The sequence below is a fragment of the Plectrocnemia conspersa genome, unplaced genomic scaffold (genome assembly GCF_051122295.1).
Source record: "Plectrocnemia conspersa isolate PC_06_02 unplaced genomic scaffold, ASM5112229v1 ptg000006l, whole genome shotgun sequence".
Taxonomy (NCBI): domain Eukaryota; kingdom Metazoa; phylum Arthropoda; class Insecta; order Trichoptera; family Polycentropodidae; genus Plectrocnemia; species Plectrocnemia conspersa.
The window spans coordinates 3756670-3770206 of record NW_028277170.1 but is presented as its reverse complement, the minus strand read 5'-3'; the positions used below and the strand labels follow the sequence as shown (position 1 = coordinate 3770206).

The following is a 13537-nucleotide window of genomic DNA, read 5'->3' as shown; positions in this document are numbered from 1 at the left end:
TTATTCATAAATTATTATTTTGAGTTAAGTAGCATATTCGAACTACTAAATTACTAAATTACCTGATGCATATTTTGAAGATCGACCGAGTGCTTTATCTGAAACATAAATTAATATCGATAGTCGAGAATATGGTATCTTTATTATAATTGTGTTATCGTTGGGTGTTGTTTTAATTCTTCATTATTTAAGTACACTTTTTTATTGATCAAGTATCACTCAATACTAATTGTTTTTTTTTTGGTAGTGTTTTAATTAATTGGTTCGTATGTCTTTTGGATCACAGCTCATGTTCAGCACTGTCCTTAATGCAGCACAGGCCTGGCATGATGTAAAGGCAGTCAGGCCTTGTGGGGCGCCTGTTCCGAGATCGAAGACGTCGAAGAAGATGAAGGAGAGGCGCGGGCAGGCGCGGTGGGCGGCAGGCCTAGAGCTCCGCCCAGGACAGACAAGGGCCCCCTTTGGCCACCTAGCCGCGAGTATGTTTCCAGAAGGGCCATGTCAGGGGGCGGAGGTGGCGGCGCATACAGTTGCCTGTACAAATCTGGTCTGTAAGGGTGGGCGGGCGGAAGGCGAGGCGCCGTAGCCGGCGGTCTGTCGCTGTCTTTGCTCGCCATATCCGCCAAGGACCAGATCCTGGGCTTGGTTGGCGGTGGAGGGCGTCTTGCAGGGATATAAGCTGCGGGCGGGTAAGGCTCGGGGGATGCTGGGCCGCTGCCGGCCCAAGAGCCTCCGGCGCCGCCGCCCTCGAGCCGACCCGTCGCTGCAGCCCTGTCTCCGTCTTCGCTTGATCCTGTCACTGAATCTTTGGAATCTGTGGACAAAAATAAGACAATGTTAAACTTTACTGGCTATGTAAATTATTGATATTTTGTTGTTTAGCGATTAAATATGAGGAAGCCTAACTTCAGTGTAACTCAATCTTTTTACACTTTAATACATTTTATGGAACATTTACGCAAAAATAAAAATAGTACGATTTTAATTTTTCCTGCAATTTAAACAGTCATAAAATACATCTGAAAAAATGTGAAGCATAAAAACTTTAGCGGAAGCCAGCAAAATGTGTGACGCGAATTATATTTTTGTGTTCAGATCACGTCGGTGGTTCACCACTTGTGGTGGAAGCCAGAAAATGAAGCGAATGCTCCAAAAATACTACTACGGTAGTAGTAGCGACTTTTTTTTTTGCTTAATTACTTCATATTTATAGTGAATATTTAATTCAATACACTTAAATACAATTTGATTAATTTGTAATATGTGTCTACAATAATTTATTTATGCGAATTTATTTTTAAGAAAATAATGTATAATTAATTTGTTGATTTTAAAATTTTATTAAAAAAAATTGAAGTCAATCAGTAAATATATTTTTTATCATTAGAAATTTTAAATTTTTAATGATGTAATAATTTTTAAAAATGAATACAAATATGCTGCTGCTACTTTGCTATCATACAAAATTGTATATCCGTTGCTTTAACGTTGTTTCGGAGAGAGAAAAGATGTTAAATTCACATCCATTTGTAACTGAGAAATAAATATTATATTTTCAGTGATATCCAAAACTAAGACAGTGGTTTTATTTTGTTCACAGGAAGATTGTCAAATGAACACCACACAAAAAATGGTCACAAATCGATGGCTCACAAGGCGATAACTCATACGAATATTGCTCAAGCGGAACATCGCTCACACAGTTTAAGAAAAGGTTAGTCTTTTAATTTGTATATTAACAAGACATAAATTAATAAAATCAATTGATTGAAATAAAATATTAATTAATAGTATTACGCTATTTTTTAATAAATTTTATTTTTGTCATGTCCCCAAAGTGATATCAGAAGACAAATCGATTTGAGTTCATTTCTCTCGAATATGTGCGTATAAAGAGATTACTATTTTATATATTGCCACTATGGATAGGATGTAATTAAAGCCCTTTGATATACTACTAAGCAACTATGTTAAAAAATAAATAGTTTACGTTAGCAGCGTTTTAAAAAAATGTTCCAAAAGTGGAAAGTGTGTTTTTTTTGTGCGCGATTTTTGTATCACAAAAGGTTTTTTTAAACTCGTCCATTTTATTTCTCAATGTAAAAATATTTGTTGCAATCTCTAGAGAAAAATAGCTAGTTCAATAAGAAGACTTGTCTAGCATATTTGTAAGTTTAGCGATCCATTTATCATTTATTGAAGGTTTTGCTGTTTCAAAAACATTTTTATTTCTACTCAGTTTAATAAATTGTTTGAAAATCTTTTCTCTGGATAGCAAGCGCACTTTTTCGTGTAGAAGGAGATGTTAATGTTGTGAATCCAGAGTTCATGGCACTGTGAATTTCGATTCTGATCTTAACGTCCTTCATCATCGCATTTAATTAGAAAAAGAGCTAAGTGCTCTCTGTGGATCATACAGTGAGTAGACAATATTTCTGGATGAGCAACAGCCTTTATTTTTGCAACTCGCACAAGTGTTTATGTAATTAAACATTTCTGGAAATTCCTCATAGGCATCGTAGACAACCCTTCGGTGCTCGAGCAGCTCCAAATGTGCGCTCTGAAAAGTGGTTATAGTTCTCGGTCACGTCCACTGTTCTTGATTGTTAAGTCTAGAACTGGAGCACTTGCCAACTCTTCTCTGGTAAAGGCCGTTTATCTGTTCAATACTGTGCATAGATATATTGACATTTTCTTCTGCACATATGGGATTTTGGTTCAATTCATGTGGGACAATGCACACATGTTGAGGTGATTTGTGTCTGTTATTTATCTTATTTTCGTGTTTTTACTTATATGTGTATGTGTGTATAGTGCATACGTTCGAAATTGAATTAAAAATTAGAATGTGTTATATTTTTATTATAAATTACTGTCATGTTGTGGTATTTTGTAATCAATAAAACAATTCCTGTAATATTCTGTTGGTATTTTAAATAATATTATATTAAATAGATATTTAACCTGGAGAGTGATACCAAAACTGCTCTCATGTTTTTGAGTTAAATATGTATATAAATAAACAAAATAAGTAAGAAAGTGATATTTTACACTTTCCTCAACAAATAAAATTAAAAAAATTAAAATTAATTGCACTTGTAATTTCACATGGTCACCCTATTATATTTTTTCAGCAATACTGTGACTGTAGGTATGCATACGTATATATTTTTAAATTTTAATATATTTTATACTTTTGGCAATCGTGACTCATTACGCTAACTTGTCATTTCACGATGATCATAATTTTATTAAATACATATCCAACAGCTTTTTTTTTATTTTTATACCTATTCTTTGAATCGGTTCCGAAAGAAACCTTTTAGTCTATTGCAAGTTTCAAGGTTGATATTACCCGTACGAAATTTCTCTCACTAACAATACCCTCGCTAGATCGCAATATTGATATTTCTCGTAGCCTGCGCCGTATTGTATTTCAGTTTAAACTTGAAAAAATGATTTTTAAATATTTTATCGACCACAAAAAAATCAAGTCTGACAATTTTGGACAAAATAAAAATCGGCTAATTGCTTTTAAACGAAATAATACTATTATATATTACTTAAATTGACGGTTTTAATTTTTATTAATTAATAATGTTTTATAAAAAACCTAATTGCATTTATGTTATTTATCTGATTGAGATTACTTTAAACGTTTAATATAATTAATAAAGAATTAATTTTGATCATTATGAGAACTGTCCTTATTTTTTTACACAAGGTGTTGTGTCTTAGAAATTGTATTTTCAAGCATCAACAGATGATGTAAACTTCATATAGGCTTTGAATAAATTACTGTACCATATTATGTCAGCTAATGTTTTAAAATAGTACAACACGATACATCATTTAATTTATTATTTTCTTAGTAAAAAAAATAGTTACCTAATACGTCTTTTCCGTCCGTGCTTTTGTGATCGTCATCATCATTATTATTGTCATCATCTTCCACTCTATTCCTAGGCTCCCACGTCATCTTGTTCTCTTTCTTTAGCCTTCTTCTGGCATTAGCAAACCACGTAGACACTTGCGTCAGGGTCATCTTGGTGATAATGGCCAGCATTATCTTCTCTCCTTTGGTTGGATAGGGATTCTTCTTATGCTCGTTCAGCCACGCCTTGAGCGTACTCGTCGTTTCCCTAGTAGCGTTTTTCCTTCTCGCGCCGTTCAAGTCCATTCCATACCTGATAACAAGAATAAATTCCATTTTAAACAACATTGATCAGATTTATAACATAATAATGTGTAGAAAAACAAATAAAGTCATTAAAAACAAAGACGAATCATTATTTGATTTCCGATCGCAGGAGAGCGAAAAGAACGAGCGGCTTTATTGCGAAGCAATTTCCGGACGGTGGTGGTGGGAGGAGGAGGAGTTTGAAGCGACCCCAGGCACTTTCTCGTGTTTCCCGGCTCTCATTACAGAGGGTTGGCCACTTAGATTTTATCATCGGCTTATGGAGGACCCTTCCTTTTTAAAGAGGTCATAATTTTGCCGTGTCCGATCCACCTTCGAAGAGAGCAATCCCGGGGCATCTGCCTCGAAATGTGCCACCGCTATCAAACTCCAGGATCGGACACACGGTATTTAAGAAGTGACCCAGCTACGTGTCAAATAAGATTATTAGAAATTTTATTGAATGTAAATAAGTGATACAAGTCCATATTAATTTAGATAATTTCTCATGCTAAGGATTTTTTTCACTGTATCCGTATTCTAATTTACTAAGCAGTATTACACTTATATAAAAACGATGTGTGACTTATTTTGCATCATATCTTTTGGAATTTGTGTAGCTTTAATAAAAATATTTATCAATTAAATAAAGTAAATAAAATAATGGTAAATGATAAATAGTTAATTTAAGACAGTTTCATATATTTTATTGATATAAAAATTAATATTTAATTGTTTAAGTGATTTTATGCGTGTCCTGTAGGTATGTATGTAGGTGAGGGTAAAATGATCCGATGAAAATAAGAGTGGAATTGATTCTTAAAGTTTGTTACGGCCCACGGACATCTGTTGTCGCTGGGGAAGTAGGTAATCTCCACAGTACTGGGGTGAACGGCCATCACTGGTTTGGTTTATTGTCGTACTTTATGGCGTTTAAAGTGTTAATGCGCGTTCATACCTGTTTTATAAACCATTAACAATGCACCGCGAGATGAACGAAAGACAATGAAACTTCATTGACTAAAAAACGTATAATGGACCATACTTTTCTGTTCTTTCTAAATATTGAATCTCTTCTTAATTATTTTTACATAATAGATCTTTTGTCAAGTATTACTAGTCTATGGCACGAGAACTTTATCATTTATTTATTATTATAATGCAGGGTCTTCAAAGAAAATATTTCATTAAAATATTGAAGTTTAACCATATGGACGCGCGGCCTGTAGTGTTAAAAAATATTTAAGCATATTTCTTAAAAAAATCGTAATAAATAAACCAGTAAGGATTGTATAATAAAAATGTATAAATAAAAACATACTCATTTTCAATACTTTTTAATACAAAATGGCCAGAACTTACTGTGTAATTTTGGCATTTTGGATTCACATATGGTATTAAAAATTCGTTGTTATATTTTACTGCCCATTTTAAAATATATGCCTAATCAGCATATCATAATATTATTCTTTTCTTTAATAAGATGTTGATACGTGTCGACAATTCTTGTTTAAGAGCATGCAAAAAATAATAATTGACATCCCCTTTTTGCATAACAGAAAAACGACCCCGTATACATAATGTAATATATATTTGAGTGCATTTTCACTTTTCAATCCGATAGAGCCACTCTTTAAATACACAGTCCCGGAAAATCTTATTAAAATAACGACCGGCGGAAAAAAGTGTATCGGTGTATAAAACTGCGAACAGGAGCAGGGTGGAATCGGGGATGAAATTTAATTTCAATCTGGTCGATTCAGCAGTTTAACTACTTTTGTTGGAGAAGTTTAATCTTTGATAAGAAAGAGAGTCCCCCGGACGACCAGCGACTTCTAAATGTTTCAAATCTTTTAATTAAATGCAAACGCGCCGGCGAAGCAAGATTTTTTATCGGCTATAAAAATATAAAATATAAAAAAATAAACTACCCTATCTGCTGCAGCGCTAATGGACGCCGCGGTACGAAGACATGGGGATTTTTTTATGTCGTTTGATATAGCAATGTGTATCCATTTATCCACCCTTTTAAGGGTTAATTATTCAATCCGCCGCCGTGGAGATTTAGCCATCAGAAGGGTGACCATTTTAATATTAAACTACCAATTATCACAGTATGTGGCAATTTAATGTCTTAAAAAAATTAAATAATTAATATTTATATACGTTTATTAAGCAATAGAATGTGAAAGACTACTATATTATATTTTAATATCAATATATTAAAAATAGTTTTATAATTCATGCAAAAATCACTCTTTTTTAACATTATTTAGTTTAGTTTATTGCGTATATTTATATAATTCAATTTTTGTATGGAATAACGCATATCTCAAATAAATAATATATTAATGCATAATATATTAAAAATATAGAAATATATTTTATACAACTAGGGAAAAAAAAATTTTTTTTTAAAAATCACTATTTTGTAAAAAAAATTTTAAATTCAATAACTGGTTTTCGATACTATTATTTTTAATAATAATTATTTAGATAATAAAGAATTAGGAAAATTCATATATTATTTCAACATTTAATTAAAATATTTGCTTTGGAATATTTTTTACTGCAATTAACTCGCAATACCTAATACATAATCTTTTTAGAATTTTACGTTATTTTTTAAGGGTGTATCAGTTTTTTTTTTATTAAATATGTATTAGCTAAATCGCAATGAATTAAGGTGATATACGAAAACCTAATTTTAATAAAGTCTCAAGAATGTCTGAATTATATAAAAGGTAGGAATATTAAAAAAATATTTTATCAATAAAATATTGGGTTCAGTGAATACAGGCATTTAAATTATCTATATTTCTTAACTTAAAATAGGATTTAGTTACTGCTTCTCTATGTTAGCTTGTGATGCAAAACCAATTCTTAATTTTTTACATTACAATCGTGAAATTTTGTTTACCGCTTTATATTTTTTAATGCATACTTTGTCAAAATGCGATATTATAAGAACCAAATAAAAACATATTTATCACCTTTTATTAAAGAATATTTAACTAAAAGGTGATGATCGGGATTCAGAGTAAAACATTCTACTGAGAATGCATTGAAAGTAGTAAAAAATGATTGTTAGTCAAGGATACGAATAGAATCATTGGAGCATTTTTCTTGAATTACAAGAGAGCTTTCGAAACAATAGACTATATATATAAGTGAAATAATTTTAAGATAGTTTAATAATTATTTAAAAAAGAAATCAAAAATTTAAAATAAATTATGCATATTTCAAAGAAAAAATAATATCTCACGGTGTACCACAGGGGTCTAAATTAGGACCATTGCTCTTTATTGTTATTATAGTTAATAATGTAAAAAAGTGTAAAATACATCTGATTGCAAACGATACATAAACATATAAGTAGTAATGTTAAAGAAGTTGTAGATAATTTAAATATTGATTCAAGTATAATACAGATATGATTAAAAAATAATATACAGTTTATTAATTATAAAAATATGTTAAATAATAACATAAAAATAGTAATAGATAATTAAACATAGAAATAGTTGATAATATAAATTATTTACGAGTAATTATTGATAAAAAAATCAATTTTTAAATATATTGTAATAAAATAGTAGAAAAATAGGTATATTATTCAGAATAAAAAATATTTTAAGTATAAACACAAAAAAAATACAATATTGCCCCCATTTTAATTATTGTGTACAATAAATTATATATAAGGCAATGAGAGTAATCTTAAATAAAAATATGATTGATAGAGTAGAATGGCTTAATGTTAAAGAAATATTGATGTTGAATGTTTTAGTATTGATATATAAGCTAGAAAATAATATGTTACCAGAGTGTTTTTATAAGTATTAAATAAAAAATAAAGTTAAAAAACATAGATTTATTATTAGAAATAGAGGTATAAAATGACAAGTACATCCAGGTGTATAATAATATTTCTAGGTTTCCTAAATGAAATAAATAAATTCCTTCGTGCATTAAGAGATACATTAAATTATTAAGTCAGTTTTAATTTTTTTGTGTATGTATGTGTTTATAATAAAAATTAGCTATATTAAGTTTAATAAATAAATAAAACTACACTGTGACTAAGAATGTAATTCAATTATTTTAATAAAGCAGATAATGTGGAATATATTTAAGAAACTATAAATCAACTCAAAATTAATTTTTTTAAATATATTTCTTTAATATATGAGAAAACTATAAAAATACAAAAAAAAGTTTTTGCTTCTCTGAAAATAAATAATTTATCGTCAATGTATGTTAATTTATTTATTTTTTCTGAAAATAAACATTAATTTGAATAATGACTAGAACCAAAATATATTGTAATACATTTGTAACTGCAATAATATTTTAAAGACTATTTCTTTTATACAGAAATAAATATTTTTTTTTTTATTTATTTTGCATTCATTAAATATTAAATAATTTCTTAACAAGTGTCGTTTTTTTTATTTAAGCAAAAAATCAATTTAACGTTAGATGATTTAAAAAAAATATGCCAAAAATTTTAACTACATCTGATTTATTTTTTACACAAAATAACTTTTTTTACAGTGGGCCCATGTTTTGAGCTAGGTTTTGCCTCTTGAGCTTATGATAACCACTGTCTTCTACGATTGTTGTCCTACAACACCCACTTCTCATCTCTGGTTGTCAAGATTCGAAAGCTCTTGGAATATACATAGATATGAGCCGACTTTTCTTCGCCCAATTCAACCCAAGCTATCCCAATATTTTTAATGTCTATGTCAATTGAATCGGAATAATTTAGTTAAGCGCTCAGTTTAAGTAAGATTTGCTTCCATTTTTGCAGTAAGGATATAATCGTCTCTTTCTTAGTCTACCACATCTAAAAATATTCATAATATCGATTTTTTAAAACCATATTTAATATTAACGAATATATAACGAATCATCTACTATTTAATTAATGTACATATTGAAAAACACCTTATTTTAATCTGCTTAAAATGTCCAAAAATAATCAAAACCAAATTCAAGCTATTGAATACTCAAATTATTTCTTTGGCTACTCACAATATAAGCGAGCTAAAACCCACCGTTTTAGACATACACAATCTGTACAACCCCTGTCCATAATTTTCAGTTAGTACGACAAGCACAATTCAGCTGGGTTTAAAACTAGCCCATGCCCAGTTTTCAGTAACAAAAAAATACTTAACACACAAACACACACATTCACCTCGTTATTTATTTTCGTGTTTCCGACTAGCATTCCATTAAGGCATTATATACGTCCACCTGATTGTGACACGTGTGACGAGGAAACGCCCGTGACGAAAAAATATTAAAAAATTCAAATGATACGTACATAGGTGCACACATATGTACATTCGCTACAGAATATGTGTGGAAAAAAGCGCGAAAATTCGTGAAGCACTTGTAACGCGTTAATAATAATGGCTCACTTTACTGTCTGACAAGGATCACACGCAGTTTTTGAGCGTTACACTGTCCTGTCCTGTGCTCTCTTTCCGTTCCATATACTACCCCATACCTCATGCCGTCAGCCTCCATACGTACTTCCCTCGCGTATAATACCCACCTCCCGGTTTACATGTGTATGGAGAGTCGCCGTGCTTGGCATGGACTCTGAAATGTACGTAATATAACGCAATCGTGCAATTGTCTCATAAAAATGTATAAACATTGTAAAGAACGCGATTTCTAGAATAAATTTAAACGAATTTTTTTTTACATCAGGTGTGTCGCACCTTTTAGATTTTCAAGGACGCATCGCCCGACATTGAACATTTAAATTGTAACTCAAATTTTATTGGGTGAATTATATTTTGACTTTTCGAGCACTAACTTATTTTTAATAATGTGAACACTGAGCTTGTTTTTTCGACATGAGTGCATCAATATCTGTATTAATTTAACTTTTTGTATGCTTCATATAGAAAATAAATTAACGTAATCTTGTTAATGAATGTTGGGTATTTCTAATTATAAAATAATAAACTTATAAACTGTAAAAAGACACTTGAATAAATATTTTTTTTAAATTACATAATATCTGATTTAAATTCTATACATCATATCTGCAAGTTTGCAACCAACGTTTCAATATCAACTGAGAATAGAGTAATAAATGTACTGAAATACAGTTGCTGTTTTCTGAAATTTTAAAATCCAAAACAAATTCTGTGAATTTAGATCATAGTAGATACCGCCATAGAGGCATTTTTTGTTTAGAACAAGTGTCTCATTGTCTCGCATTTTGAAACAAAATAAAGGCGCGTATAGAACTGTAGATTTTTTTAATATACAAATTGTTTCATTTTATGATTTTTTTTTAATTTTTAGAAATTTTAAAATCCATTCCAAAATCATGTAATAATAAAGAAAATATAGCCTCATATTTTTTACTGTTTAAGTGGCTTTGTTTAGACAGTGTTTTAAATAAATTGTGTTATTATTTCTATATAAGAAAATTTTTGGTTTAAATTAAAATATTGACACCGTATAAAACATTCAATTCATTAACTGATTTTCATACTAGAGATGTATGTTGAATCAGTCATTTTTAAATTCAAGTGCAGGTTTTTCTTTTGAGTTTATGATTTAATAATTTTACTGCAGTTACAGTACGCAGTACTGAATCGAATGAATTAATATATTGGTATTTTTTTTCTAGGTTTTTAGCAATAATTATTTATACGACTAATAAGTGCAAAATATCAATTTATTTCATTAAAAAAATTTTAGTTAATAATATTTATTTTAATCAGTTTAATAATCGTTAAACTTTTTGCGTTTTATAAATTATGCATAAAACAATGCTGTGCATTATTGATCATTAAGGGCTTTGAAAGGAAAATGATTTATTTATTTTTACCTACTTTTCATTAGTGACGGCATTTAAACTTATTCAAATCAACAGGATTAAGATCAGCTGCAATTGAATTATTTAGCAAAACTGATGAAACATCAATTTTGCTAAATTAATAATGCTTGGAACGAATTTGATATAGATACATAAAGATCAGATCCGTATCGGCATAAATATAAATAGCTATAAATAAATTAACAGCGATCGAAATCTAAAATAAATTACACTGAATGACATAAAATCTTTGCGTCTTAAAACAACAAATTGCAACGCACACCTGTTCTTTTTTAGATAAAAATTAAAAGATTATAAAAAGTGGGCCTTTCAAATATTTTCTTTCATTCAACAAATAAATTCTGTGAATTTTGGTCATAGTAGAAACCACCGATAAATGTTTTTCAAATTCGTAAAAGCATTTTTTGTTTTGTTTATTTCGAAACAAAATAAAGGCGCATAAAATACCATGGATTTTAGAGCGATACTAGTCACTCGAATATATTAAAAAATAAGAGAACTGTTTTCTTTATGTACACAAATTGTTTTATTATAAGATTTTTTCACATTTCTCAATTATTTAAATATAAAATCAGGCGAATAATTAAAATAATCGAATATTCGATTGAGAAGCGTAGATTTAATGTCATAAATACACACTATGGTTCATCATCATATTATGTACATTAAAATAATTCTAAATTGTCAGTGAACTTATTAGACAATTACCTTACGATGCTGTTATGAAACAAATTTGTCTGAGAAAATGCGTCGTCAATTTTTGACTGTAAAATGCAAACTACATGTATTTTAAATTTATTTTTGGCAAATTTACATTCGCAGCAATATTATCAAAATATTAACTAAGCTAAAAAGAAAAAAATAACTAATTAGAATAATTTCAATTACAAACCAACTTCTTTAAAAAAGATATAATGTTGATTCGGATATTATTAGGCATATGCTAAACTACGTATCTCTCTTGAAAACGTTTGTACCCTTGATTAACCTTAATTTTGGGCAAAAATTTTAATGCAAGATCTTCGTGAAACGTGATAATATCCATCAAATATAATTTCCATGAACATCATAAATATTTACGTGATAAAAAAACTTAGTTATTTTTGTATCACATGCGGAATACGTATCCAAGTTTCACTTATGAGATAGAAGCTTTAATTTAGTGTTTCATTGAATCGCTTCTCTTGCCTTTCAAATGCAGTATTATTGTAGAATTGTATATTTTCGACTAGTAAAAATATAAAATAAAATACATGTTTTTTTATTAAATTTTTATAAAGGCGCACGTATTATAACGCGAATTCGCGATTCATATATAAATCTTTATATACGAATAAGCCCGAGTGTGTTTGACGGGGGTTAACGGCAGAGTGGCGGGGTGTGCGGGGGGATACTGTTACTGTCTGAAAATATTAAATTCACCAACAGTTAAATGTATCGTGTCGTTTTCGTCAGTCTTTTGTATGCAACGGCGCGGGAGAGACAGACAGGTTTGTCGGTGGTGTGGGTGAGAGATCGCAGGTGGGCACGGTGCAGAGTGGTGTGGGTTAAAGAGGGTGTTTCGGATTTTTCAACATCCCTCCCACGAAAGCTCCTCATCGGCAAATGGCGTTCGCGGCACGCCAGTTTTAAAATTCACCGTGGCGGACAGGGGGAGAGGTCGCGGACCACCCGCACCTCTCGCCAGGGGAGACCGGGGGTGGTCGGGCGAAGCCTCGCGCGAAAATCCCCCAATCCCGACGCGCTGGGAGGAAAACCTCAAAATTTAACTGCCGCTACGCCTTGCCTTTCCTAAGACCAAATCGGTTCTTATTGGTCGTTCGGTCAAGCGATCGTTTAGCGCGATTGTATTTTTAACCCTCGCCACTTGAGTACTATTCCAAGGATTCACGTTAATGTAAATATAAGATTTTAAACTATATATTTAATCAATGAGATATCTTGTTCAGCAGTAACAGCCATTTACAACAACTTTAAATGGGTTAAAATCAACGTGAACAAATCCATATGTAGTAGTGTTTTAATTGGTATAAATTCGTAACTTAATTTATATTATGTATTACTATATAAAAAATATCTAAAATAAATAACATTTTTATTGCACTTACTTATGAAAAATATTATTTACAAATATAAACCCTTCAACTAGTGATATTTTTATAGTAAAAAAAAATATTAAAGGGTAAATTTTACTTAATTTAATAAGGGAACAAAAATAAAAAAATATAGGTAGAAAAACTATTTTAGCATAAACATATGTTGCAAAAATGCAATATTATAAAAATAAGAAATTTATAAAGCCATATAAAAAAACATTTGCAACATTATGGAACAAACAGTAAAGTTAAAAAATATTTGTTATATACATATAGTTGCTAAATTATTTGCAACTACGTTCATCTAATGATTATACAAAATAGTTATAATAATACAATGTTTTCTCTCCCAAGATTCTATCATTTATTACAGTATTTATTTTAAA

At 30.1% G+C, this 13537-nt stretch overlaps 1 protein-coding gene across 3 annotated transcripts in view; it reads right to left on the bottom strand.

Moving 5' to 3' along the window:
- Positions 1-226: 226 nt before the first annotated feature.
- Positions 227-13537, bottom strand: part of mirr (iroquois-class homeodomain protein mirror) — a 77041-nt gene continuing 63730 nt past the window's right edge. For all 3 annotated transcript variants that reach the window (XM_088188204.1, XM_088188203.1, XM_088188205.1), the window contains 2 exons: positions 3889-4187; positions 227-814 (listed from right to left, as the gene is read on the bottom strand). In XM_088188204.1, coding sequence (XP_088044330.1) covers positions 342-814; positions 3889-4187 — 772 coding nt within the window. In that variant the 3' untranslated portion in view covers positions 227-341. The remainder of the gene's footprint in view (positions 815-3888; positions 4188-13537) is intronic.